The following is a 26,143-nucleotide window of genomic DNA, read 5'->3' as shown; positions in this document are numbered from 1 at the left end:
CTCACCATCCTGCTCAGCCCCGGCGAGACTCAGCAGGACTGGGACCATTCTCTTCCATTCACCCAGGCAGTGTTTGCTGAGCTTCCATGTGGGGCCAGCAACATGCTGGCGGCAGACTCCCTCTGAGACTATCCATCAGCTCCTATTAACTGCTTTCTTTTTAAGGTTGCCTTGGTCACGGTGTATTCAAAGCCACAAGACTGTAACTAGTGAATATATAAACGAGTAATTATTAAATGCTGTGTGCTGAGCATAGTGTGTGTATTATACTTTGACTGGAAGGACTATGTTTGTTTATATCACCACAAAGATATAATATATATATGTATATATACATATATATACATATATATAATAAAATATAGATATAGCACAGTCATATATATGGAGTATTACTGTATACATTTCTGTCTGTGTCTGTGTACATGAGGGTGTGCATGAAGACAAAGGTCAACCTCCCATTCCCTCCTTTAGGCACCAAGAGACAGGGCCTCTCACTGGGACCTGAGACTTCCTGACTAGGTTACATTGAATGACCCATGGATCTAGCTGTCTCTACCTCCCCTGCAGACTATCATTTCCAGCCTTTTACTTTGGATGTTGGGGTTTGAAATCATATCCCTATGCTTGTATAGCAAGCTGTCTGCTGACTGAACTAGGTCTTCCAGTATACAGGGAGTATATATCCATTAAAATATACAAATATGGGCTGACAGGATGGTTCCATAAAGGCACATACCACCAAGCCTGATGATCTGAATTTGATCCCTGGGACCACATGGAGAACTCTCAAAAGTTGTCTTCTGACTCCTAAACACACACACACACACACACACACACACACACACACACACACGTCAAAACTATTAAATGGAAAGACATCTACTATCCTTTGACAGGATAAAGGCTGAGTAATATAGGGCCATATCCAAACCACTGGAGTCACACGGCAAGGTCAGTGCTCACATACTCAGTCCTGTCCCTTGTCCCTTCCTCAATACCTTCATGCCAGAAGCCAGGACCCTCGCTCTTACCCTCACCCCCTACCTTTGCCCACCTGCACAATGTCCCCTGCAGCTTGGCAACCGCAAGATCCTGCTTGGCAGGCAGTGTACCATATCTTCTGAGGAAAGCAGGGAGACTATAACTCAAAGCAGTGTACCATATCTTCTGAAGAATAGCAGGTAGATCATAATTCAAGGCAGTGTACCGTGTAGACCATGAAATGTTTCAGGGCACAGGCCATGAAGATTCTGTACTTTTCCACCACCTGGCCCCTCTTACCCCCTCCCCTTGTAAAGCATACTATAAAAAAGCGTTTCACGTTCAAATATACGACTCTTGACAAGCAATTGCTTCCTTGAGTCCATTCTTCTCTCTCGCCCGTTCTTTTTCAGGTTGCAGTCCTCCTCACCCCCACGAATAACTAGGACCCGCAGGTCGGGTCACCTTCAGTCCCAGTCAACTGAACGTTCAGGAAAGGACAGTGGCTCCCAGCCAGGGATCAGGCAGGGAGATGATCTACAGGCAAGTGATGGAGATGCTGTACTGTTCCTGTAAAATAAGAATGTTATTAATACCTACCGATGTTATGAGATTAACCCACACTAACGACTTAGGGCTCCACTTTTCATGTTGTTAGCAGTTTATTTTTTCTTTACACGTGATGTCCAGTGAGAACTTTAATGAGTCATGGCAGCAAAGCCAGAAGTACCCAGATGGATGACTTAAGGATCCTTCCAGCTTCCGTGGTTTGGGATATAAGTCCTTGTCTAAACTGGAGATGATTAGGCTAGGTGTAGTAGCACCCAGTACTAAAGAGACTGAGGCCAGAGCAATCTGGAGTGCAAGGCCAAATGTAACAACAGGGGCTGGATAGGTGTCTCAGTGAATGATTAAGCACTCTGACTGCATTTCCAGAGGATCTGGGCTCAATTCCCAGCTCCACAAAGTAACTCAACAACTAACTGTCAGTCCGAGGGGAATCCACCACCTTCTTGGACACCAAAAACACACGTAGGGCACAGATATAGAAACATGCAAAACATCCATACACATTTATTTACAAAACGGCAACCATAGGTGCGGTGGGCACAAACCTGCAGAGGCAGAGAAATCACTGCAAGTTCTGAGGCCAGCCTGGCTGGTCTACATAAGTGAGCTCCAAGTCAGCCACAATCAGACGGCAATGAAAAACAATAAGTAAACAAACAAACAAACAAACAGAATGGAGTCGTCATTATATTCCCAGGGCTGTGAAACACCAAAAAGCTCAAGCCAGAGGCGCTTTTGCGATCTATACCACGTGTCTAGAAGAAAACGTTTTTTCGGAAGCACATACACAATATGTACAGCATATTACACTGCATACACAATATAACAGCATCTACACTGTTACTACGCAAAGACCGCCATCGCCTCCTGGCACAGTTATCTACACACGAGGTCTTCTCCTCGGAGCTTGCCGCCCACTGAGCCGGCTTGAAGGAACGAACTTTTGGAAAGGAGCAGAGCGCCACAGATCGGGGACAGAAGCCTCCACGCAGCGCCCCCTGGTGGTTCCTCAGCGCCGCTGTCAAACGAGCCAACCACTGAGCAATGTTTCCGCGGTGGAGCATGCGCATCGCAGAGCCCTGTGTAGCGACTTCCAGCCAATCCGAGAGCCCCAGTCCAGTCAATCCCGCCCCCGGGAAACGCGACGACGCGTCCCGCAGCACCGCGCGTGCGCGCGCTGAGGGGGCGGGTTTTCCTTGTGAAGATGGCGGCCGCGGCCGGCGGCCTGCGCCAGGCTACTGCTGCTGCTGCAGCCAGTACTTCGGTGAAGCCCATTTTCAGTCGCGACCTGAACGAGGCCAAGCGGAGGGTGCGCGAGCTCTACCGCGCTTGGTATCGGGAGGTGCCGAACACTGGTGAGAAGCAGGGGTGCATTCGGGGCCCCGGAGGCACCTGTCCAAGGTCCCTCGGCCGAGCTGAGGTCACCTACTAGGACAGAAACGAGCACTGGGTTTCGGGTGAAGGAGGTCACACGAGCCAGAGTGCCCCACCCCGGGACAGGGCTTCCTAGCGCCCTCGTCGCTTAGGTGGCCTTTGTTCCTGTATTCTTACAGAGCCCCTGGGAGGGGCGAGCAGGGATTCTGAGAGACGAATCGGTGCGTCTGCGGTCCCGAGCTAGCCCCGGTACTTCTTGAACCCAACTTTACAGTTCCAGAAAATGGCCCAGATGCCCATTAGATTTTGTAACTAAAGTGGCGAAGGGATTTGGCAGTTATCCATTACCCAGTCTGGAGAACAAACTGCATCACGAGAGGGAAACGACTTGGCCAAGGTCATCCTGTAGCTTCCTGGTACCTTTTGAAGCCTCCAGGCGAAACGGCCTCTCAAAGCTCCCTAACCTTGCTCACTAAATCAGATTGCTCCAGAATTTTGAAGTCTAACCCCCTACTGCTGCAAAACACCCCTTTCCCCATAGGTGAGAGAATCTAATCTGTTTACCTGAGTGGTGAGTGAGTCTGTTATCTTGGTTGTCTCCCTCAATGCTGCCACTGTAGTGGATTTTAAAAGGGGGTGAGAGAGTTCAAATGTCCTACAAATGTCAGGGACATCTTTGAGTACACATGTATTTAACTTGAACCACCACAGCTGATCTGAGGGGAAAGGCATTTTCCAGTGAGTGACAGCGAGCTCCATGGCATGCCTCAACACTGCCGAGAGGCAGCCACACTGTCCTCAGGTTCTGAACTTTATTAGCTGTTGTGGCCTTGGGTAAGATTTTTCATCCATACTTGCTCATCTGTAAAATGGCCATAATACTGTCTTCCTTGGAGAGTTACTGTATTAAGTAGGTTACTATAGTAACTGATATAAAACTCAGGGGAGGCACTGATGGGGAGAAGATTTCTTCTAGTTCTTAGAACACAGAATGGAGTAAAAAACCCACGGCCACCCTCAGGCCCATGTTTGCCTGACAGCAGTTATAACATTGCGCACTTCAGTCTCTAGGCCTGGTGCTTCACAAATACTAAGATTCTGTGTCAGTTTACATTTGTCTCAGTTTGTCATTTTACAGTTCTTTCCTGAAACCCCTGTGTGCACGCTGACCTTGGTGGCCAGCTCTCTGAGAACCTAATGTTGTAGAATTTACCATTTCTATGATCACTGAATTTGAGCATAACAAAAGACTCAGACCTAATTTAGACACAGCATGATTTTTGTCTGTGTGTGTTTTTGTGACTTTTTGTTGTTTTGTTTTTCTGAGCCAGCATCTCACATTGTAGCATTGTCTGGCCTGGAACTTGCTATGTAAACCAGGTAGGCCTTGAACTCAAAGTGCCATCTGCTTCTGTGCTTGGTTTTGTTTTTGTTAGGATTTTGTCTCAACTCTTTGATCCATCAGCTTGAGTTCCCAACAGTGGGATTAAAGGCATGTGCCACCATGGTTGACTGATTGCAGTTTTATAGATCAGAGTGGACATGTCAAAAGAATGGCCAAAGCACAAGGCATTCTCATTAAATGAATACACTGACCTCTGTACCCAGATTCCCTGCAAACCCTTGGTGTTGTCACCTTCCTCCGTGGTCCTTTTTATCCTTGATGTCCTCAGCAAATCTGCCAAAGGCTGAGTGTCAGGGGCTGCGTGACTAAAACCTGATTCTCTTTCCTTTGAAACAAGACCTTGCTGTGGAGCCACCACAGTACCATACAGCCCGAGGCCCCTCCAGCGTGTAGGCTGGGCTTATGGCCTGTCAGCACCAGTCCAGTCTATAACCTAATGTCCAAAGGACACCCGTATGGCACATCAAGTCCAGTCAACTTGAGTTTGTGCCACTGGTTAGTCACTGACTTAATAAATTGGTGAATATTGTGACTTTTAAAATATTATTATTACTTTTAAAGTCCTGTGTGTGTGTGTGTGTGTGTGTGTGTGTGTGTGTGTGTGTGAGGGTGCAGGTAAATACAAGTGCTGGCAGAGGCCAGAGGCACGTGCGGGTCCCTAGAGCTGGAGTTAGGTGTTTTTGAGTTGGCTGACATGGTTGCTAGGGATTGGAAAGGCAGTATGTCCTCTTGGTGTGGAGCTGCCTCTCAGCCTCCCCGCTTTTTATGGGAAGAGAAGTTTATTGTGCTCAGTTTCAGTCCCTTATGTGGGGGTGGGGGTGCAGGGTGGCGTGGCTCATGGTTCCACAGTGGCAGCCGTGTATCTTGTTTGTAGTCATAGGTGACTGTCCCTACCCTCAGTTAAGGCCTAGAGTCTGTCCTTACCCAGGCTGTCTGGTGCTTTGATTACAGCCTTCCCTCCCTGTGCAAACCCTTAGCAGAACCCGCAAGTTCATATAGTACTTACAGCCTATACTACATTATTTTACATAGATTTCAACTCTGGTGCCTTTATTTTTGCTGGTTATTCCATATAAAAATAGTATGATAATATATTATATATTCCATATAAAAATAATATTCCTCAGTGATCGAGCCCTTGTCTAACATGTCCAAGGCCCTAGATTCTATCCCAACCTACTCCGCCCATACACAAAAAGCAAATGGGTACACAGCTTCTCCAGAGGCCCATTAAAGAGCATTGAGATCCAAGCTGGGCAATTTAGTAAGACGGTGTATCCAGGCTGAGGGCTGGGTTATGTGGCATGAAGTCACTGAGGACTTGTATGTGTCCACTGGTCACCCACTGTCGTAAGCTTCTAAAAGCATGTTTAAAAGGTCTGATTTCTACAGTCGTGTTTTCTCTTTAGTGCACTTAATGCAGCTGGATATCACCGTGAAACAAGGACGGGATAAAGTCCGAGAAATGTTCATGAAGAATGCCCATGTCACAGACCCCAGAGTGGTTGATCTCCTGGTCATTAAGGTAACTGACCTTCTCTGACAGACTTAAAAGATCTGCTGACTTGTCCAGTGCTTCTGAGTCTTCAAGTAAATACCACCTCCATTAAAAGACAGCTGCCAGCCAGGGAGTGGTGGTGCACACCTTTAATCCCAGCACTTGGGAGGCAGAGGCAGGCGGATTTCTGACCTGTCTGGGGGGGGGGGGGGGAAGACAGCTGCCAACTCAGCAGCTGTTTCCAAGTTCAACTTAGAGGTCCCCTTTTTTCTTTTTAAAGCCAAGGTCTCACTCTGAGTTCTGGCTGTCCTGGAACTTGGTCTTCTAGACCAGGCTGGCCCTGAGATCCACCTGCATCTGCCTGCCAAGTGCCAGGATTAAAGGTGTGTACCACCATACTCCACTTGGAGGTCTTCACTTTTGAGATAGAGTCTCAGTATATAGCCTGAGCTGGAACTACATATCTCTTGCCTCAGCCCCCAAAGTAAGCTTGAGATTACTGAAGGGGAGGTCTGGGGTGTGGGAGGGGGACACTGCAGCTTTAACAGTGTAAAATAGGAAGTGCTAGTTCCTGTGGGATGCCACCCTGGAGAGAGGCAGAGTAGCTCTGGATATGGTAATCTACAGTCATTAGCAAGCCCATGCCAAACACAACACAGAACTGAACTTGAGTCCTGTGTTCTTCATTTGATGGCCAGAGCTGACTACCTCTTCCTTCATGTACACAGGGAAAGATGGAGCTCCAGGAAACCATTAAAGTATGGAAGCAGCGGACACACGTGATGCGGTTTTTCCATGAAACAGAAACACCAAGGCCAAAGGATTTCTTGTCCAAGTTCTATATTGGCCATGACCCATGAGGTCACCTGATGGGAAGGTGCATGTTAATATTTAATTATTTTAGAGTATAAATAAACTCATTATTTGATGGTTGTTTGTGATAAAATTGCACTGGTGAACCTTTCTCCTGTGGTCTCTCTTACTTCTTGCCTAAGTGTGGGGCCTTAGTGCACCCACCATGTTTATCCTCCGTCCTGAAGAAGGCTGTTTGCTACCAACTGAATCGGACCCTTGCATGGGGAAGCAGGGAGGGATGTGAGGCTGTCCAGATTCTCCCACAGACGTGAAGCTGGCAACTTCGTTACTGTATCTGTACTTATGTATATAGCTTCCAAGACTGGGCTTCTTGGCATCGGGCTCTCCAATCAGAGGGAACATGTGGGACTGAAAAAGATGGCTTGGTCTCTGGTAGAGCACTGGCTAGAGATAGCTGGAGACCCAACAGGTGTCCATGCCTGCAAGGGACAGCATATATTTTGCCCCTGGTAGGACAACGCCCCTACTAGCCCCTCCACAGGTAGAGGGTGTGACTACAGGCCTCAGGGCCTCAAAAGATCTCAATATTAATGAGATACCTGAAGGCTAGAGGGCATAGCCGTTTAAGTATTCCTTCCAAGACCCTCCTCCCTCCCTATTTAAGTCAGGTATGCCCTGAGAAAGAGGGGAAGATGCAGCCAGATTCATCCACCATCTGCCATGACAATAAAGCTTGTAAAACCATGGACTTCCTCGTGTCTTTGGGGCCCCACTGTGGGGAACCCTGGAAAAGGCCTTTAACTAATGAGCCGCTGCTGCTGCCTAATCTCTCACTGAGGACTCTATGTTCCACTGCGGAGGCCCACCAACTCAACCAAGCTAGCCGACCCAGCCAAGCGAGTGAGTGCCCTAACAAAGAGTCTCTGACCCGCTGGGTGCTGTCAGGGCTTCTTCTTGTCTCCCTTGACTGCGGGCCAGTTCCACCTGCACACCCTCAGTCTCCGTTCTTCTGCGGCTCTCAGCAGCATCTGGGAGCCCAAAGACCACCGGTCCCCGGGTCGGCCACAACAGCCTGGAAATCCCCATCGGGAGCCCTGCCCCTGAGGGACATCAGACTGATTATCTCCCCACACCCAGAACACAAGGCCAGCATGGCGTGAACAGTCAAATTCCTGTGCATCTGCTCCCCAGAGCCACCTCCAGTGGCCTGGGGCAGCAGACACACAGGAATCACAACTCTACCCAACAGGACCCATGCCCACCCACACGAGAGCTATCGACCCCACAGGAACAGAGCACCGAGAACCGTGGGGACAGCAGTAGAACTGACTGCTCCAAGGCTAGCCCATCTACTTAAGAGCACTGGTCCATAAATGAGCTTAGCTGCCTCCTCACTCATTGTGCAGAGCACACTGGTCAGTGCAAACACAGCACACTCGTCCTACTACTTCTGTACTTTTGTTCAAACAGAATTTCATGTAGCCAAGGATAGCTTGCCTACTCCATATGGAACCAGGGATGACCTTGAACTACTGATGTTCTTGCTTCTACCTCGTTCCCTGGACAGTCCTAAATGCTGGAGGAAGGCACTGAGTGACCCCACAGCACCAGGGATCCCAGTTTTCCCTAGTGGGCCCAAGTGTTACAAAATCGTCTACTAAGCAGTAAGCTTTGCATGGTCAGCACATGGCAACGCCTCCAGGTCTTAGTGGCTTTGAGGCAAGTTTCTGCTGGACTTACATAAAGTAAAAAAAATGTTAAGTTGGGAGGGGCTGTGTGGAAAGATAGCTCAGTGGTTAAGAGCACTTGCTGTTCTTGAAGGGGACAAGAGTTAGTTCCCAGCACCCACATCAAACAAATTCATAATAACCTTTAACTCCAGCTTTAAGGGGAATCACATGCCTTTGGGCTCCAAGAGCACCTGAAAACAGATACATAGTTAAAAATAATTTTAAAAGAAAAAGGTCTCAGTCCCCCTTAACTGCATTTGTGGTTGCGTAATAACCTGGATATCCTGGCTCTAAACCAGATGCTTCTTGGACACAGGAGAGACAATAAACTGCAACTAAGCCTGCTGGGAGTGAGAAATGGGAGCAACCTTTCATCATACATGACTCATTTATTATATACTCATAATTTGCTTGCTTGTTATTTCCAGTGCTCTGTAGACAGCCTTGAGGAAACCTCCCAAAGCACAGGATTCTGAGTTGTTGTCACAAACCATGAGGAGGTGAGGCTGAGGGCTTTCCTTGACCCTTCTGCCGATGGAGGGAGCTGAGCATGCCACCACTTCATTAGTGCTTTCTCCTGTTCTCCATGGGCCCTGTAGAAAGGCGTGCATCAGTCACTTTTAAGACAGCTTCACACAGCCCAGAGTAGTCTCAAACCAACGGTAGCCAAGGATAATCTTCAAGTTCAGGTGTTCCTGCCTCCACCTCCCCAGTGCTAGGATTACTACTGTGTGCTACCAGGCCTGGGGCATTTCTCTTCTGTTAGCCCAGGCTATCTTTGAGCTCTACCTCTACTTTCTCAGTGCTGGGATCACAAAAATCTTGAGATCTCACATCAGGCTTTAGCAGTCGTCACTTTCAAATAGGAGGGTAAAGGAAGATGACAAAGACAATGAGGAGTAGGGGGGGTGACACCGCGGAAGGAGGCTGGGCCAGTATGTGGAGACAGGTAAGGATGAGGAAAACAAGAAACAGCAGGGGAGGGGGACACTCTGCAGCTTCAACAGTGTAAAGTAGGAAGTGTGAGTTCCTGAGGGATGCCACCCTGGAACACTCTTTCACCCACCCCCTTCTTACTGGTATCTTCTGCATTCCCTTTCTTTACCCTCCTTCATGATTCTCTTTATCCCTTCATCTCTGAGGCAGAGACTGCATGACTCCATAAAGTATAAAGCACATTAAGTCATCAAGAGAATGTCAGTTGACTGAAAGTATATCAGGGCACTGAAAAGGTCATTGAGGACCTTAACCTAGTGGATGTGTAAGTCTAGGAGAAAGTAAGTCTCGAGTGGGTGAACCCTTCTGCCCTGAGGGTCCAAATGCTGCTGCAGGCCAGACTATCACAGATCAGATGACCCGCCTGCTTGTGTCAGTCCATTTACAAGAAGGGCAAGTCTTACCTGTTAATCATCATCGTCATCATCTTCTGGGACAAAAATGTCATGCTCCTCAAGTAGAGCAGCAAAGTTCTTGCTAATGAGTGTCCCAACATAGAGAAAAGGGATCACAATGGAGAACACACGGAGAAGACCAAAGGACATCTGCAGAGGGAAGAATTCGGTGAGCTCCAGAGACCAGGGCTGTGCCCCAAGCCCCGCCCTCAGAGGCATTTCCTCCAATGGACCCCAGATCCAAGTACCACGTGATTTTTAAAGTCTTTGGAGAAACTCAGAGCAACAAAGAGACAAAGTGAGTTTTATGACCATCAAACGGATATCAGAAAGAAAAACATAAAGCTAAACTAAATTTTGGAAACTAAGCAACTAAAAATTAGGGCCCAACCAGCTAATTCCTTGCAAGAACCATACACATTTGGACGAGAACACTAGGGTGGCTGGGCTGTAACCAGCTCTCTACACGCAAAAGTGAGTTCAGGGGCTGGAGGGATGGCCCAGTGGTTACGAGCACTGACTGCTATTCTAGGGGACCCAGGTCTCGTTCTCAGCACACACATGGCCTCTTACAAGCAAGTAACTCCAGTTTCAATGATGCCAGTCTCTTCTGGCCTCTGTGGGCATTTGGCACTTAAGTGCTGCACAGACATACATGTAGGCAAAACACCCGTACACAGAGAATAAAGTTACTAAGAGGTGTGCACTACAGTAGTCTTCTACCTAGTTCTATTTTAACTGTTTCCTGCTGCTGAGCAACCTTATTTCACATTTAACTTTAAAAGCATGCAAATGCAATATGAACTGGAGGAATGCCAGTAAGATTTCACCGGTATTCACTTTCTGTTTTCCCTAGCCGTGCCTTTATATACAGCAGCTGCACCTTCCTGCTTCTCGCTTAGAACCCTGACTGTGGTTAACTGTTAGTACAGCTCAAGCTTACTCTGAAGAATTTTGTTTTCCCTTCAACTCCACAGAGTCCTGCAGTCAAAAAGCATACCTTTGGTGTAGGAGACTTCCCATTTTCTTTAGGGGGACAGAGGGCAAGTGACAGAGTTCAAGAATAGGAAAACCAGGATGTGATCCCTGGTTGTCCAGACCTAACTCTGCTGCAGGCTTCGGATGCTGGCTTCAGGGCTCTGCCCTGAATTCATCTGTAAAACTTGCACATTCCTCAGGACAGAAGGTCCTGCTCCCAAGTCCCCCTATCCTTTCTCCTTCACTTCCTTTTTTTAAAAAATGTTTCTTTTTATTATTATTATATGTAAGTATACCATTGCTGTCTTCAGACACCCCATAAGAGGCATCAGATCTCATATAGTGGTTGTGAGCCACTATATGGTTGTTGGGATTTGAACTCAGGACCTCCGGAAGGGCAATCAGTGCTCTTAACCACTGAGCCATATCACCAGCCCCTTTCATTTCCTAAGTATATTACCTTTGCATTCCCTTCTCACTTTCAGTTTTTATTTTATGTGCATTGGTATTTTGCCTCCTCGTGTATGTCGACGCGAAGGCGTCAGGTCTTCAAGTTACAGATAGTTGTGAGCTGTCCTGTGGATGCTGGGAGTTGAACCCGGGTCCTCTGGAAGAGCAGTCAGAGTTCTTAAGCGCTGGGCCATCGCTCCAGCCTTCAGGACTGTTCTATCCCATCACCTTTGAGGCAGAGATTGCATGACTTGTATAAATAAATGGGTCATTATGTCCCTCCAGATAAGACATTGCACATTTTGGTGCTGCCCTCCAGCTTCTGTGTCCAGGAACCCAGCTTAACACTGGGTTTTATGGAAGCATCTTCCTCCACCTGTCAAAAGTCAGCAAAACCCAGCTCCGCAAATTGAGTCCTAAGTCCGTGCCCTATGCCAACACTATGATTGGCCTCTGCGCCTGTCAATCAGGATAGGTCATACGCGCTCCCCCAGTGACCAGCCTCAATCCCTTCGCCCCGCCTCTAGACAGACACTCACTTTCACCGGCTTGGGCAAAATGGCGCCGCTGCGAGTGACGATGACTGACCTCGACGGTACCTGGCTGAGACCTGAGCTGCCCGGTACAGTGTAGACATCGCCACCTCTCCTCCCCCTCGGCCCGCTCCAGAAAGCCCCAGTTCGGACTGATACCCAGGCCAGCCGGCGAGCCGCCGTGGACGCCATCTCCAACTCCGCCCCTCGCTGGGAGCCACACCCCACACATGCAGTGCAGTCCTCTCGCAGAAACTGTCTCCAAAACTCGCGAGACTCGTGACACCCACGGGAAGCACCGACTTCCTGCCTGCGCAGAACGCGTATTCCTGTAGTGGTGGGAAAGTCCTTGGCGCCCGACCGACGCGGTGACGTCAGGAGAACGACGCCCCTCCCAGGGTCCAGAGGGCGGGACCTTCGGGGGCTCCCTTTGAAGATGTTCCCGCCCCTCACCTCTGGAAGACTTGAATTAATTAAGGAACCGGAATGTGTAATGAAAAACTTTTTACTTGGTATCTGAATTTATAAAAACAAAACAAAACTGTAACAATAAAAAGGTAACAAAAAGCTGAGCGAAGTGGCGCTTGGGATGCAGAGGCAGGAGGATCTCTATGAGTTCAAGTTCAGTCTGATCTACAATAGTGAGTTCCAGGTCAGCCAGAGCTACATAGTGTAGCGAAAAAACAAGTTAACCATAGCTCATTGTGTCTGTGAACATTGGTAACAACCGGTGCAGTGAACAGCAGGCAGAGGGACTGGCCTGATGGAGGTTGTACCACCAAGTCAGGTTCTCGGACTCAGTTGCTAGCCTCAGACAATGGCTTTGCAGCTCTGACTCCTGGTTCTTCATTTGTGAACACACTGATTATAATAACCAAAATGAATAATTTTCTGAAAGGGTCTCACATATACCCTAGTCTAACCAAAAACTCACGGTGTAGTCAAGGATGCCCTTGAGCTCCACCTGATCCTTCCCTACCTCTTTGCTGGCAACCCTGCAAACTTTACAGTTCTGGTTATAAGGGGAAGGGGAACGAGGAGGCTAGCAGGCCTTCCCACCAGGTCAAACCATCGAGACATGGTGTTCCCACCCATAATCCCAGCACTTACAAAGCTAAGGAGGAGTTCCAGACCTGCGTGGGCTACAGAGTAAGACCTGGTCTCCAAAAACTAAAGAGCAAACAATAACCACTGTGATAAGAAAATTAGCGCAAAGGCCTGTGGTACCTGTGTGTACAGTGGAGGGCAGCTGGCTACAATGTTAGGAGCAGGCTTGAGAAACACAAGAATTGGCCCTGGTCAGGGAGACCATGAAACTCAGTCTCCTGGAGGCAAAGTTCAGCCTTTAGGCCTGGATGGGTTTTGGTCAGACTGCCCCAAGGCCCCAGATAGGGAAAGGAGGGAGGTCAGGAAGGGGCAGATTTTGCTTGGGAACGGGGTATATCTCTATTGAGACCCAGCCACTGTCACTACATCTATATAAAGGGGACAGATGGGCCTGGATTCTGGCTCTGTAGACTCAGCCATTTGGCCTTAAAACAAAAGAAAACAAAAATACTTGGAATGATACAGAAGAGAATAGCTGAGGGCCCTCGGCAGACAAGCCCTAGGAACAAGTGGGATAGGTGACAAGAGTCCCTACAAGTGGCCATGACAACAGGTCAGGAGAGCTTCTCCTGTATAAAAGGCCGCCTGCCTCTCAGCAGGCAACGTCCAGCACTGTACATTGGCAGGGGAGCGAGGGAGAGACGAAATCCCTCTTTAGCACCTGAAGGCCTACTCCTATAGAAAGCCCTGCCCAGGGCACATCGATGTCGGACTTCAAGCCACTTCCTGTCACCTCTGGCATTGAGATGCCCAAGACTTCTCGTGTTGGACATTATGGCTAGAGTATTCTGCAGGGGCAGGAGAGCACAGCCCCTTCCAGTATTACATTCCCATCAGCCACCTGGCCTTTCTAGGCCTCAGAAAATAGGTAGGAAGTCAAGATTCTTCAGTTCACTCCAGTGAGAGGAGAATCTGGAAGCTGGAGAAACTCCACAAACCAGGAGGGACACACACACACACACAGCAACCTGGTAAATGAGTAAATATTTAACCCCTGAAGTTCTGGCCCTGGCGTTCTGACCAGCAGGACAGGGCCAAATCGAAAAGGGCCCTGGCTCAGGGCCGATTCTGTGGCTTGCTCTCTGGTTGGCCCCCCTTGGCTCTTTTCTGCCACCCTCGCCTCAGCTCCATGATCTCCTTCCCATACCAGTCATGCAGGGTAGAGAAACAGGAGGTCTCAGGGGACACGGGGCTCTGTCCCATGCTTAGGAGGAGGCTAGCAGGGCCCTGTAACTCCCACTCGGTCAAATCTCCACCTATTGGCCGGATTCCCTTTTCTTCCACAGTACCGGTGGAATTGCGGTCCCTGGGGAGAAAGTGGCCATTCTCAGAGCCTGGAGCTCGGTGGTCCAGAGCCTGAGATTTACTGCAGCTGGCAACAGCCCTCTGGGATACACAGCGATGCAAGGCCAGGCTCTGACGAGCATCCTGCAACTGGCTCTCCAACTCTCGTACCACAAGTCGCATGTAACCAAAGCTGGCCCGGGACAATGCCTTCACCCAGGCCTCTTGGGCAGCCTGCCCATCTGCTGCCAGCAGGTGTGGGCGCACTCCAGGGGCGTCAAAGCGAATGGCGAAGGCAAATTCCTCAGGTACAGGAGCCTCGGCCAGCTCCACCGTGCAGCCTTCCAATACCACGAGACTCAGTGGGACCCGGCTTTCCCTACTCTCGAAAGAGAATAGCAGATTGCCCTTGAGAACAAACCAGTATCTTCGGCCAGTGCTACTGGGAGTGGGTGGGGTACCCGGTCCTCCCCAACAACGCAGGAAGCCAGTGTGGTCCGCTGGAGAATCACTCAGCGCATAGTGGGCCACGCTCCTCTTGTTCAGTTTCATGGCTCCTCCCACAGGGATGGAGAGGTAGAGAGACAGTAGGAGCCAGGGAAGGACCCAGCTCAGAATCCTGCAGCCCAGTGTGGTGGCTCCTACGGACTGTGTTCCCGCAGCAATCAGACCTCAGCTGAAGGACCAGTCTTCCTTGTCTTTCATCTCAAAAGTCATAAAAGGGTCACCAAAAAAAGAATCTGGACATAAAAAAAAAAACTGTAACAGAAAAGACAATAATTGTTTCAGGAGAAGAGGAATAGCAAGATTTCGGCAGGGTGTGTTGTTTGCTTGAAGATGGAGTCTCATAGCCCAGGCTGCTCTTGAACTCACTATGTAGCCAAGGATAAATGACCTGAGCCAACTGTCCCCATCTCCCCAGTGCTTCCTGAATGCCTACTCCATGCTCAGCTTCTGTCTTGCTAGGCTTTGAAGGCAGGGGCCTGAACTCACTGAGCCCCAGCCCTTCTGGTCCTTATTATAGCTTTCAAACTTGGTCATACCATATCCCTGGCTAGCCTGGGTATTCCTGTTGACATTTTTTTTTTAACCCCCAGGAGGGATGAAAGGGACTCCAAGCCCAAAGACACTTTTGTGCTTCAACCATCCCAAACATGGACTCCCCTCGCACCCCACTGCAAGTCTGAGCTCAACCTCCAGGGATCCCACGATCTTCCTGAGCCCCTACTAGTCTCTGTGGTATCCAGCCCACCTTAATAAGAACATTTCAGAGCCAGATGGAGGCAGGGGAGGGACAGGCCAGTGACCGAGAAAGCCCAGGGTAATCACATGGCACCTGACTAGCACCGGAGGTGAGAGCAGGCTAGGCGGGCTCCGGGAGGAGGTGACCAGGGGCGAAGGAGACCTGCTCTGTAAACTCCAGTGTTGTGTCCTGGGACACCGAAGACATACCCACTAAATTCTGGTGCTCCAAGGTTCCTATCCAGCTGAACTGGCAAGGGTCATATGAGGAAGAGTCAGCACTTGGTCTTACACCTTCTAGGTGGGGCTTTGTTGGTGACACACTTATCAGCGGAGTCCACAGAAGGGGACAGGGTGGCCTCTTATCTAACCACACAGCTCAGCCACATGGTTTCCAGAGAGCCTGCAACACAGTTCTCAAAGAATGTGAGAACTGCTCTAACTTGAGGGCCCCAGTGAAAAGGCAGCCTCTTGCAGGAAGCGCTGCCTCCCCATTTTAATGACCAGCTCATCCCCTAGGACAATTGAATTTCACTGTGTCTCTTGGCCCTCTGTCTCTTGACTGTAATTCTGGACCCCCTGGGGCTAGGTAGGTCAGTGACGTGCCAGCCAAGCTTTCCTGGCTTTCCCTTTGGGATTTTGTCAGCAGGGTATTGCAGAGAAGTCTGATTACCGCTGTACCCAAAGTGGCTTGATCTAAGGTCAACTAACCAGCAGTCCTCTGGCTTTGTCCCTTTCGCGCCACACCCCTCCCACCTCCCTGCCCCGCCCAATGTTTTATTTAGCACTGCAGGACATTTGCAGGACATCTAGAGTGGGTTAAGTTTGACTGTCCAGTAATCGCCAATAATCAGCACTGTGCAGACTTGTTGAATTCGTGGGAATTCATCAGTAGACAAAACAAGGTCCCCGTCCTCCTGAAATCTACTTTCCAGCAAAAGAGACACGCCGTAAGCAAATATAATTAAATAAATAATGAATTAATCAAGTAGTGAATGATGAAACCGTAGCCAGGAGGCGGGAGGGGAAGAAGGCTCCAAAGAGAGAAGCAAGCAGGCCTGGAATAGAGGAAGACCGTTCTAGCCGCAGCCCTCTGTGGGCCCCAAGGAGGGGCTGAGTCCACGCGCGCCTGCGGCTGCGGCCTCTCCCTCGGGCGGCCCTGCTAATGCCTGGATCCCTGGATCCCGTGGGCTCTCCAGCCACGTCCACGGCCACGCCCTCCTGGTCACCTCCTCCCGGAGCCCGCCCGGCCCGCTCTCACCTCCGGCGCCCGAGGGCCTGGCCCGTCGGGTGCGATGCTGTCGCGCCCTGGGCTTTCTCTCTCCGAACCCCGCGCCTCCGCCCAGGTCGCGAACGTGGCTGCAGGAGCCGGGAGACCCCGCCCGGGAGGCTCGGGGTACCGCCCCGGCCGCTCCCCGCCCAGTACCCACCAGGCCTCCGGATCCGCAGAGTCGCCGCGGCTCGCATACTGGAGGGAAACTGAGGCCCTGGAGGGTGGAGACCCGCCTGAGCCACAGAACTCGTCCCTGAGGGGTGGTCTCGAACCCCGAGCTCAACTCAAGCTACCCACAGGCCTCCAGCTCAACACCGAAGAAGAATTCGGGGTGCTCTTTTTCCCACAAAAGTTTCCCCTTACAGCCCATCCAGTCTCTCCCCGATCCCCCTTCCCTCCCGCGCGTGCAGAGCCAAACCAAACAAGTCATGGGATAGGGCGCTTCCTAAGGCGAGCTCCTACACAGCCTGCAAAACCCTGCCAAGGTTCTCAAGTCTTGGGCTTAGCCTCATCTCTACCTCTAGAGATTGGCCATTTCGGCTTCTGTCACCTGTCAGTGTGGGTCTGCAGTCCACTTGTGGTTCTCAGACTCTACCTGGAGTCTGTCCGTAGGCTTGCAGGGAAGACTGCGGGGAAAGCACTAAAGGCAGGAGACCAGTGTGTTCAAATGCCTGCCCAAGGACTTTGTGGGTTCCCACCTCAACCTTTGCTTTGCAGTTCCTGAAGCCCAGACGGCCCTTCCCTCTCACCCTACCCCCACTTAGAGCTCCTTGACATTTAGGTCCCAGCTGTCAGCTCTGAGGTCCCCTCCCTGACCTCACAATGCAGAGAAGCATATACTACATTCTAAGTTTTGCTGGATGGTTTTTTGGGGAGTGTGGTGGGTGGTGGCGGTGGTGTTTACTAACTTTTCTTCAACTAATAGTATCCGCTAGAGTAAATGTGTTACAAGGTGAAGGTCGCGGCGGTGGGGTGGGGGTGGGGGAGAAGAGCATGGGTTTCCTGAGGGGGAAGGGGAGAGCTTGCCGTTTTAAATAGAACGGGCAGAGTAGATCTCACTTGGACATATAATTAAAGGAAATGAGCGTGTCGGCTATGCCCATATCTAGAAGAGCATTCTAGGCAGAGGGCACAGCTGGTCCAAAGGCTGTGTTTGAGGGACCACCAGGAGGGCAATGAGGAAGACCACCGCAGGGAATAAGGTCAAAAGGTAGAGGGTGGGGTTTAGAAACACCGTGTCTCCAAACTATAAGTAGCCATCGGATAGACTTGAGAGAGGAGTGACCAGGGCTAGGTTGGGTTCGGTTTTTTTAGGTTAAGTGTGTGCGCTTTTACCTGCATGTATGTGCACCTGGTGGCCTCAGAGTTCATCAGATTCCCTGGAACTGGAGTCCGGGTGATTGTGAGCCACCGTGTGAGTCTGGAGACGGAACCCCTGTGCTCTGCGAGAGCGATACGTGCTCTTAACCGCTGAGCCATTTTACCAGCCCACAGGGCAGTGTTTTCAGGTTTGCCTTGGCTGCTGTGGAAAAGTAAGGCGGGAAGAGGAGGCCCTTGAGGAGCTTCCCTGAATCATCCAGGCAATATGCGATGAGCCCAGCCTTGCTGTGTGGGATGAGGTGGAATTTAAAGGCAGAGATCACAGGATTTTTTTTTTTAAGAATTGCATGTGAAGGCTGAGGAAAAAGGAAGGTAGGATGGATAGAGAAGTAGGTTTGCCATTACCTGATAAGAGGAAGATGGCAGAGGTTCGGTTAGGGAACAGCCATGATTACCACCCGCGTGAAGGCATCCAGAAATAACGTTTGACACCTAGCATATGTTCAACATACGAATAAGTAATGAGTAAATAAATTTGGGGAGTGGGTGGGCGAACAACCCCTTGGGTGTCAGGTGGAGGGGGCACCCTCCTGACCTCTCGAGAGCTGAAATTCCACCCAGTCTCTTTCACTACCGCTTTTGAGCGGTTAAGAGCAAGGTTTCTGGGCTGTTTCGCCCTCTGTAGGAATTCACCGCACAGCCACTTACTGAGCGCGGGCAGTGCGGGACGCCACCCGCGCCCTCTGGGGCGGAGCACAAAGGCCACCAACCAGACCCGCGGCACAGCGGCGCGCACACAGGGCGCCCAAGCCGACTTCCCGCGGGAGCGCGCCTCGGGAGCGCGCAGAACGCGAGCTTAGATGGGCGGAGCTTATGGAGGCTGGGAGCTGGGGCATAGAGGGAAGGCACGGCGTTGCTAGGGGATTCTGATTGGTTGCTCAGGAAGGGTTGTCCCGTGACATTCCGCCTCCCGGTCGCTATAGGTTCTTGCGGCCGCTGCGGGGGCTTCCAGGGCTTAAGCACAAAGCGAACTGAGCGAGCGCGAGGGTAAGAATCAACCGGGACCCTGGACCTGAGATGTTAAAGAATCGAGAATCGGAACCCACACGGGGATCTGGAACAGGGAAGGGCCTATAGCCTTCCTTCTTCCTGTTAATCCTGGAACTACAACCTGTCTCGGGCAAAAAGTCCTAGACTACTTGTAGTTCTAAAAGAAGAGTTTAAATTTCGGGAATTAATGGCCGGCAAAGGAGTGACGGTAATGAAAGCGACTTGGGACCAAATGTAGAATCCGTAATTGTTTTGTTTGTTTTTGGAGATAGGGTCTCTTTACCCTATCTCCTGGCTGGCTGGTCTCTCTACCCTATCTCCTGCCCTGGCTGCCCTGAAACTCTCTATGTGGACTAGGCTGGCCCAGAATGTAAAGTGATCCCCCTATTTGAGTGCTGGGATTAAAGGTGGGTCCCACTATGCCCGGTGGAATATATAACATCTGTTATCTTCCACAGTTCAACATATAAAGCTGCGAAGAGCAGATTCGATTGGGTCCTGAGATTTGACTCCAAGGCAATGTTGCAGGAGACAGGTACCCTCACCTACTGGGTGGCTTTCATGGGAGGGCTGTGGAGAGGAAAGCCAGCCCTGCTCTTTCTTGATGTGGATATGTGGGGAGAAGGGTTCCTCTGCTTGGAGCTGAGCCAGGAAAATCAAGGAGCTGCTCCACACCCCGGAATCGTTTCCCCTCCAAAAAGGCCACTTCCTTTCTCAGCCCTGCTCCAGTTTAAATGTCTGGCCTGCCATGGCGGCCCTGCCCTGTGGGTACGGTAATTTATCTATAAGGAAACTGAAATCTATGAGCAGCTGGGTATGAGTCCATACTGACCAACCCCTTTTAGACCTCTCTGAGGCGGAGAGCAAAAACTCCAAGGCCTCAGAATCCTAGAGTCTATCCACAATGTACTGCCACTTCTGTGTAAGGAGGGAAGAGGGGATCTGGTCTTACATTGATCAAGGACACACACGACTTCAGGGGTCTCAGTTCTGTTGATTCCCAGTCTGTAGCAACAGCTTTGTTTGTTTGTTTGTTTGTTTTTGGTTTTGCTTTTTGAGACAGGGTTTCTCTGTGTAGCCTTGGCTGTCCTGGAACTCACTCTGTAGATCAGGCTGGCCTCGAACTCAGAAATCCACCTGCCTCTGCCTCTCAAGTGCTGGGATTAAAGGTGTTCGCCACCACTGCCCGGCCTGGCAACAGCTTTTTGCCCCACATACCTCCCCCTCACACTGCACTCATAGGCTGGCTCTCCTGGGCTGGGCCAGGTGAAGTGGCTGGGCTGGAGGGGTGAGGTGAAGCTGGAGGAGCCACTTACTAGTCACCGTCCCCCTCCCACCCACCCCCAGTGCTCTTACTGGCCCTGGTGGCTCAGGTACTGATGCTGGAGAATGGGCTCCTGCGGACGCCACCCATGGGCTGGCTGGCCTGGGAACGTTTCCGCTGTAACATTGACTGTGACGAGGACCCGAAGAACTGCATCAGGTGAGTAAGATCTACATGCACAGGGTGACAAAATGGGGTCAGTGGGTCAGTGGGTGAAAGACACTCATCAGCAAAAAAAAATGCAGGGTCAGAATGATTTAAAGTGTATCTGACACCTAGCCCCGTGACTGGGGCCTCAGTGGGTGTACTTGGCCTCTGAGGTAACTACAAGAAGATGCCCAGACAGGCCCCACATGCTTCCCTTAAGGGGCCTAGTCCTGCCCTTTGGCCTGGAGGCCAGACCACTGTTTTCACTCTACCCTAATCCTCCAAGGTCCTTTACACTTGTTATCCTGGCCCACCCTCAGCTGACAGCAGAGGCTTGGTTTTTTATAGCCAGAATTCAGAGCAGAGGGAAAGAGCAGGAATGAGGGACAGCCTGGGCTACTGAGCAATACCACCCTCCTATCTCTTGCTAGTGAACGGCTCTTTATGGAGATGGCTGACAGACTGGCTCAGGATGGATGGCGAGACCTGGGCTATGTCTACCTCAACATCGATGACTGCTGGATTGGTGGGCGTGATGCCTCAGGCCGCCTGATTCCTGATCCCAAGCGCTTCCCTCATGGGATTACCTTCCTAGCGGACTATGTAAGTCCCGCTGCAGCCCTGCCCCTTAGTGTGAGGGCCTGGGACTCATTAGCCCAGTCTCCATTGAGAACTCGCATGGGGGCAGAAACTAAAATATGAACACATACTATTGGCCTAATGAGGTGAGAGCCAGAAAGGGGTCTTAGCAAAAAGAACAATCCCCTGGAGGAGGAGTCTGGTTGAATCATCCCAGAGATGGGGCCTCTTGAATCAGTAGCAAAAGACTCTAGGCAAGAGACAGCTAGGGAAAAGGTGGCCACAGCTATCTTTTGGTCAGTGGGAACCACTAAGAGTTTCTTCTTTTTATTGAGATAGGGTCTTGTGTAGCCCAGGATAGACCTCCAACATTCTGTAGCTGAGGATAACCTTAAACTTATGGTGCTAGATGGGTACGGTGATGCATGTGTTTAATTTTGCGCTCCAGAGGCAGGCAGATCTATGTGAGTTTGAGGCCAGCCAGGTCTACATAGTTTCAGGATTACATAGAGAGGTCTACATAGTTTCAGGATTACATAGAGAGGTCCTGTTTCAAGCAAACAAACATGTCTACACAACATGCAGTTTATGCAGTGGATGGGGATAGAACCTAGGGTTTTTCATGTTAGGCAAGCACTCTGTCAGTTAATTTACATTCCCGGTCCTAGGAGCCACCGAAGGTTTTCATGGACTCTATCAGAGGTGCCTGTGAAGAGGGTCTCACTTGATTCATGTCTCTTCAACCTCCACAGGCTCATTCCTTGGGTCTGAAGCTAGGCATCTATGAAGACATGGGCAAAATGACCTGCATGGGTTACCCTGGTACCACCCTAGACAAAGTGGAGCTGGACGCCAAAACCTTTGCAGAGTGGAAGGTGGACATGCTGAAACTGGATGGATGCTTCTCCAGTCCCAAAGAACGAGCAAAGGGTGAGTTCACATCTGTCTAGAACGTAAGAGAGAGAGACTGGCAGCCCCGGAGTTCTGTCTGCACACAGTGGTGGTAGTTCTCCCAAACCCCCCACCCCTGCTTACAGCTCCCAGGCCCTTCTAAAACTATAGCATTATAGCTACCTCCTAAGGCTTGGCACCCAGGAAGTAAGCCTTTAGGTACAGGGAGGCTCTTCCTAAGCTATCCCCTGTGCCTGCTCAGTAACCAAATTGGGGTTTCTGCAGGGTACCCCAAGATGGCTGCTGCCCTGAACAGCACGGGCCGTCCCATTGCCTTTTCTTGCAGCTGGCCAGCCTATGAAGGGGGCCTACCCCCCAAGGTAAGCCATTCCATCTACTACGGCTTCCCACTCCCAGGCCCCCTCACCTCCCATGTGCCAGGCCTATGGGAGGCTACCCCCACAGCTGCAGTTGCTCTGGTCATAGTTAGCCAGCACACCCAAGTATAGGTGTCTAGAGACCAGGTCACTGAGCCGTAACCTCTGCCAGCTCATCCGGTAGACTGTTGGGGTTGCGTCCAAGGCAGGCAGGCTACAAGCACAATGTTCAGCAAGTGGTCAGAATCCCTGCGCGGGTCCATGTGGGCCAGAAAGCTGCTGAAGCCATACATAGTCAGAAGGGCTCAGACCCCCAAACCTAAATGAGACAGGTGGGTGACACTGTCACTGAGGACATGGGAGTGAACCACATATATGTGGCCCATGGTGGGGAGGGTGATGGGGACGCCCCCTCCCCTATGTGGAGAGAAGGACTGGGCTTTTCCAGAATGGGGCCACCTTCCCAGACTACACACCAGGCCTCCAACTGTTAGCCTCCCCTGGTAAGCTAACTGGTAGGTGGCCCCTTGAGCAGCTAGGTGACCAGTGCTAGCTCCTGCCTCTTCTGACATTCAGGTGAACTACACTGAGGTTGCCAGCATCTGCAATCTCTGGCGCAACTACAAAGACATCCAGGACTCCTGGAAGAGCGTGATGTCCGTTCTGGACTGGTTTGTGAAACATCAGGACATATTGCAGCCGGTGGCGGGTCCTGGGCACTGGAATGACCCAGACATGGTACCAACATGGAAGGAGAGGGGGTCTCTAGCCCAATCACCCATTCCATCCCTGCAACCCTTGCAATGTATCACCCTGTGCTTCTCTTTCTTCTAGGGCAGTGGTTCTCAACCTTCCTTATGCTGCAGCCTTATAATCCAGTTCCTTGTGCTGTGGTGACCCCCCCCCCCGCCAACCATACAATTATTTTACTGCTTCTACATAATTAATTGTGCTCCTGTTATGAATTGTAGTGTAAATATCTGATGTGTGACACCCCCTCCCCCCATCTGTGGAGAACCATTGTTTTAGGACCTAGATCAACACTAAACTGTGTCCCTGGACTGGATGTGTTGGGGTCTTCTAAGCTCTGCCCTAACCCCCTTTCACATCAGAATGTCCCAGAGCAGAGTTTGGGAATGCCCATTGCTAAGCACTTCCCCAGGACATTCCGATGTCTCTTACAGAGCTCTGAAAGCCCATCTGTAGCATCTGTCCAGCTTGCCTGTGTCCCTTCCCCTCTTTGCTCTGGCTCCTCTGATGCTCTACTCTCTCACCCCAAAAAGCACCCCAACCCTGCCCCTCCCCCTCCACCAGCATGCTGGCCCTCCATCCTGCTCTTAGTCCTTGGACTTCAGTCACAGTCCTAGGGGCTTACAGATACTCCTGTGATTATCAGCTCATTTAGTCAGCAAGCATCACCATGAATGACAACTGATTTGTGTGTGTGTGTGTGTGTATGTGTGCGCGTGTGTACGCACGCATCTGTCCGTCTGTCTGTCGACCTGAGTGACCTGCTTTAGATCTTTCCTGATCCAAACCTGGCCTGCTCGCTCTCTCTCTCGCTCTCCTCTCTCCCTCTCTCTCTCTCTCTCTCTCTCTCTCTCTCTCTCTCGCTCTCTCTCTCGCTCTCTCTCTCCCCACTCACCCCCAATCTCTCACTATGTCATTATGGAATCCTAGCTGGCCTGGATATCTTCTTTTTAAGAATTATTCATTTTATGTATATGAGTAACTGTCACTGTTTTCAGACATACTAGAAGAGGGCATGGGATCCCATGGAATTGAACTGAGGACCTCTGAAAGAGCAGTCAGTGCTCTTAACCGCTGAGCCATCTCTCCAGCCCCCTTTAATACCTTCTATGCCTCAGTCTCGTCATTTGGAAAGTGAGAATAATGACAGGAGATATAGCATCAACAACTACGTGCATCTTGACTAAGGATTGCTTTAGTTGCTTAAGGTCAGGAATCCCTCTTGTCCTTCCAGCTGTGGCTTGTAGCAAAGGGTGGCCAGTGCCAGGAATCGCTGTGGTCCATCCAGCGGTGAAACAGAGTGGCCAGTGGCAGTTACAGGGCTCTCTAAGACTTGTTTCTACCACTTCTCTCTACATTTCTTCCTTTTGTTCCTCTCTTTCCCCTCTCCCTCCTCTCCTCCTTCCTTCCTTCCTTCCTTCATTTCTTTCTTTTTTTTTTAAAGATTTATTTATTTATTTATATGTAAGTACACTGTAGCTATCTTCAGACACCCATATGAGGGCATCAGATCTCATTGCAGATGGTTGTGAGCCACCATGTGGTTGCTGGGATTTGAACTCATGACCTCTAGAAGAGCAGTCAGTGCTCTTAACCACTGAGTCATCTCACCAGCCCCCTTCATTTCTTTGTTTTGTTTTATGTTGTTCTGTTTGAGACATCTGTATAGTCCTGGTTGGCTTTATAGACTGTGCCGCCCTTAAACCCATGGAGATCCACCTGCCTCTACCCACCAAGTGCTGGGGTTAAAGGTGTGCATTTTCATGTTTGCATTTGAGACAGTCTCATTTAGTGGAGACTTTATGTAGCTAAGGTTGGGGTTGGTCTTGGATGCCCACCTGATCCTCTTGCTTCTTCCTCCCAAATTCTGGAATTACAGAGCCCTTCCTCTGTTTTTTGTTTGGTTGATTAGGTTGGGGTTTTCTTGTTGTTTGTTTGTTTGTTTTCTGTTTGTTTGTTTGTTTGTTTTTGTTGTTTTTTTCTCTCAGTACTGAGGTTGACCTAGGCTTTACACACCCCAGCCAAAGCACGCGACACTAGGCTAGACACTCACTCTTTCTACAGTTTTTATTTTGAGAGAAATCTCACTGAGTTACTCAAGTTAACCCTGAATGCCCTCTAGTCCAGAGTAGGCCCTTGTATGTGTTAGCTTGTGTCTCCCCACTCACAAGCTTTCTGACCCCAGGGTCCCACTGTATCACCTGAGTCAGCCATAAAAAGACCATTACCCCCACTCTGCTCCAGGGTTTGGGGGAGCTGATGGTAGATGGGTTGTGGCTTGCTGACCCAGTGCCCCTTGGCTGTGCTAAGCCAGGCCTGCCTTGGCCACATGTTTGTCAATGGCCCTGGTGCCCACCTGCCTGAGGAGGCCAGCACTGACTGCTCCTTTCCTCTGTCCCCAGCTGCTCATCGGGAACTTTGGCCTCAGCTTCGAAGAGTCCCAGGCACAGATGGCCCTGTGGACAGTGCTAGCAGCACCCCTCTTCATGTCCACAGACCTGCGTACCATCTCGCCCCAGAATATGGATATTCTTCAGAATCCACTCATGATCAAAATCAATCAGGACCCCTTGGGCATCCAGGGGCGCAGAATCTTGAAGGTACTGGGATGGGGATGAGGAGACAGGAAGGCTGAGGGGCTGGGCTCTCATGAGAGCAGCGGAGCTGGGGCCTGGTCTCCCTTCTGGTTACATAGGAGCTGCTGGCTTCTTGCTTGGGTCAGAGCAGGACAGTTTCTGGGAGTCAGGGTGGGAATACATGACAGGAGCATAGAGGATTGGTGAGTCACAACAGCCGAATACACGTGATGTCCTACAGAAAATGGGTACTTTCCACCAGAGTTTCAAGAATGTTTTTTTACTGTTGTTGTTTTGATTTTTTTGGTTTTTCAAGACAGAGTTTCTCTGTATAGCCCTGACTATCCTGGAACTCAGAAATCCGCCTGCCTCTGCCTCCCAAGTGCTAAGATTAAAGGTGTGCGTCACCACTGCCCGGCTTGCAAAAATGTTTTAAGCCAAAGACTGCTGTACACTGTTGCTTACACAGGTGTCTACTGTACACTGTTGCTTAC

General features: G+C 50.4%; 4 protein-coding genes across 4 annotated transcripts in view; 2 read left to right on the top strand and 2 right to left on the bottom strand.

The window, feature by feature from the left end:
• The first annotated feature begins 2,708 nt into the window (after positions 1–2,708).
• Positions 2,709–6,795, top strand: Ndufa6 (NADH:ubiquinone oxidoreductase subunit A6). Its single transcript, XM_028789948.1, has 3 exons — positions 2,709–2,909; positions 5,743–5,858; positions 6,560–6,795. The coding sequence occupies exons 1-3, from the start codon at positions 2,759–2,761 to the stop codon at positions 6,689–6,691; spliced, it is 399 nt and encodes a 132-aa protein (XP_028645781.1). The 5' UTR covers positions 2,709–2,758; the 3' UTR covers positions 6,692–6,795.
• A 1,951-nt stretch (positions 6,796–8,746) lies between these two features.
• Positions 8,747–12,038, bottom strand: Smdt1 (single-pass membrane protein with aspartate rich tail 1). The gene is made up of 3 exons (XM_028789938.1): positions 11,736–12,038; positions 9,778–9,918; positions 8,747–8,970 (listed from the first exon to the last, which is right to left on the bottom strand). The coding sequence occupies exons 1-2, from the start codon at positions 11,919–11,921 to the stop codon at positions 9,781–9,783; spliced, it is 324 nt and encodes a 107-aa protein (XP_028645771.1). The 5' UTR covers positions 11,922–12,038; the 3' UTR covers positions 8,747–8,970; positions 9,778–9,780.
• A 178-nt stretch (positions 12,039–12,216) lies between these two features.
• Pheta2 (PH domain containing endocytic trafficking adaptor 2) lies at positions 12,217–15,450 on the bottom strand. The gene is made up of 2 exons (XM_028789937.1): positions 15,373–15,450; positions 12,217–14,879 (listed from the first exon to the last, which is right to left on the bottom strand). Exon 2 carries the CDS (start codon positions 14,670–14,672, stop codon positions 13,893–13,895), a length of 780 nt encoding a protein of 259 aa, XP_028645770.1. The 5' UTR covers positions 14,673–14,879; positions 15,373–15,450; the 3' UTR covers positions 12,217–13,892.
• A 3,451-nt stretch (positions 15,451–18,901) lies between these two features.
• Positions 18,902–26,143, top strand: part of Naga (alpha-N-acetylgalactosaminidase) — a 9,771-nt gene continuing 2,529 nt past the window's right edge. The window contains exons 1-8 of the mRNA XM_028789897.1: positions 18,902–19,002; positions 19,464–19,540; positions 20,353–20,488; positions 20,908–21,079; positions 21,808–21,985; positions 22,232–22,326; positions 22,900–23,061; positions 25,476–25,673. Of these exons, the coding sequence (XP_028645730.1) occupies positions 19,525–19,540; positions 20,353–20,488; positions 20,908–21,079; positions 21,808–21,985; positions 22,232–22,326; positions 22,900–23,061; positions 25,476–25,673 (957 nt within the window). The 5' untranslated portion in view covers positions 18,902–19,002; positions 19,464–19,524. The remainder of the gene's footprint in view (positions 19,003–19,463; positions 19,541–20,352; positions 20,489–20,907; positions 21,080–21,807; positions 21,986–22,231; positions 22,327–22,899; positions 23,062–25,475; positions 25,674–26,143) is intronic.

Source organism: Grammomys surdaster, unplaced genomic scaffold (assembly GCF_004785775.1).
Source record: "Grammomys surdaster isolate TR1022 unplaced genomic scaffold, NIH_TR_1.0 125852, whole genome shotgun sequence".
NCBI classification, from domain to species: Eukaryota; Metazoa; Chordata; class Mammalia; order Rodentia; family Muridae; genus Grammomys; species Grammomys surdaster.
This window is presented reverse-complemented; position numbering and strand designations above follow the sequence as displayed.

Excerpts from the sequence above, each read along its gene's own strand:
- Ndufa6 (XM_028789948.1), top strand. The coding sequence starts at position 2,759 with ATGGCGGCCGCGGCCGGCGGCCTGCGCCAGGCTACTGCTGCTGCTGCA. Across the intron at positions 2,910-5,742 it reads TCGGGAGGTGCCGAACACTG|TGCACTTAATGCAGCTGGAT; the intron begins GTGAGAAGCAGG and ends TTTTCTCTTTAG. Across the intron at positions 5,859-6,559 it reads TTGATCTCCTGGTCATTAAG|GGAAAGATGGAGCTCCAGGA; the intron begins GTAACTGACCTT and ends TCATGTACACAG.
- Smdt1 (XM_028789938.1), bottom strand. The coding sequence starts at position 11,921 with ATGGCGTCCACGGCGGCTCGCCGGCTGGCCTGGGTATCAGTCCGAACT. Across the intron at positions 9,919-11,735 it reads TTTTGCCCAAGCCGGTGAAA|ATGTCCTTTGGTCTTCTCCG; the intron begins GTGAGTGTCTGT and ends TTCCCTCTGCAG.
- Pheta2 (XM_028789937.1), bottom strand. The coding sequence starts at position 14,672 with ATGAAACTGAACAAGAGGAGCGTGGCCCACTATGCGCTGAGTGATTCT.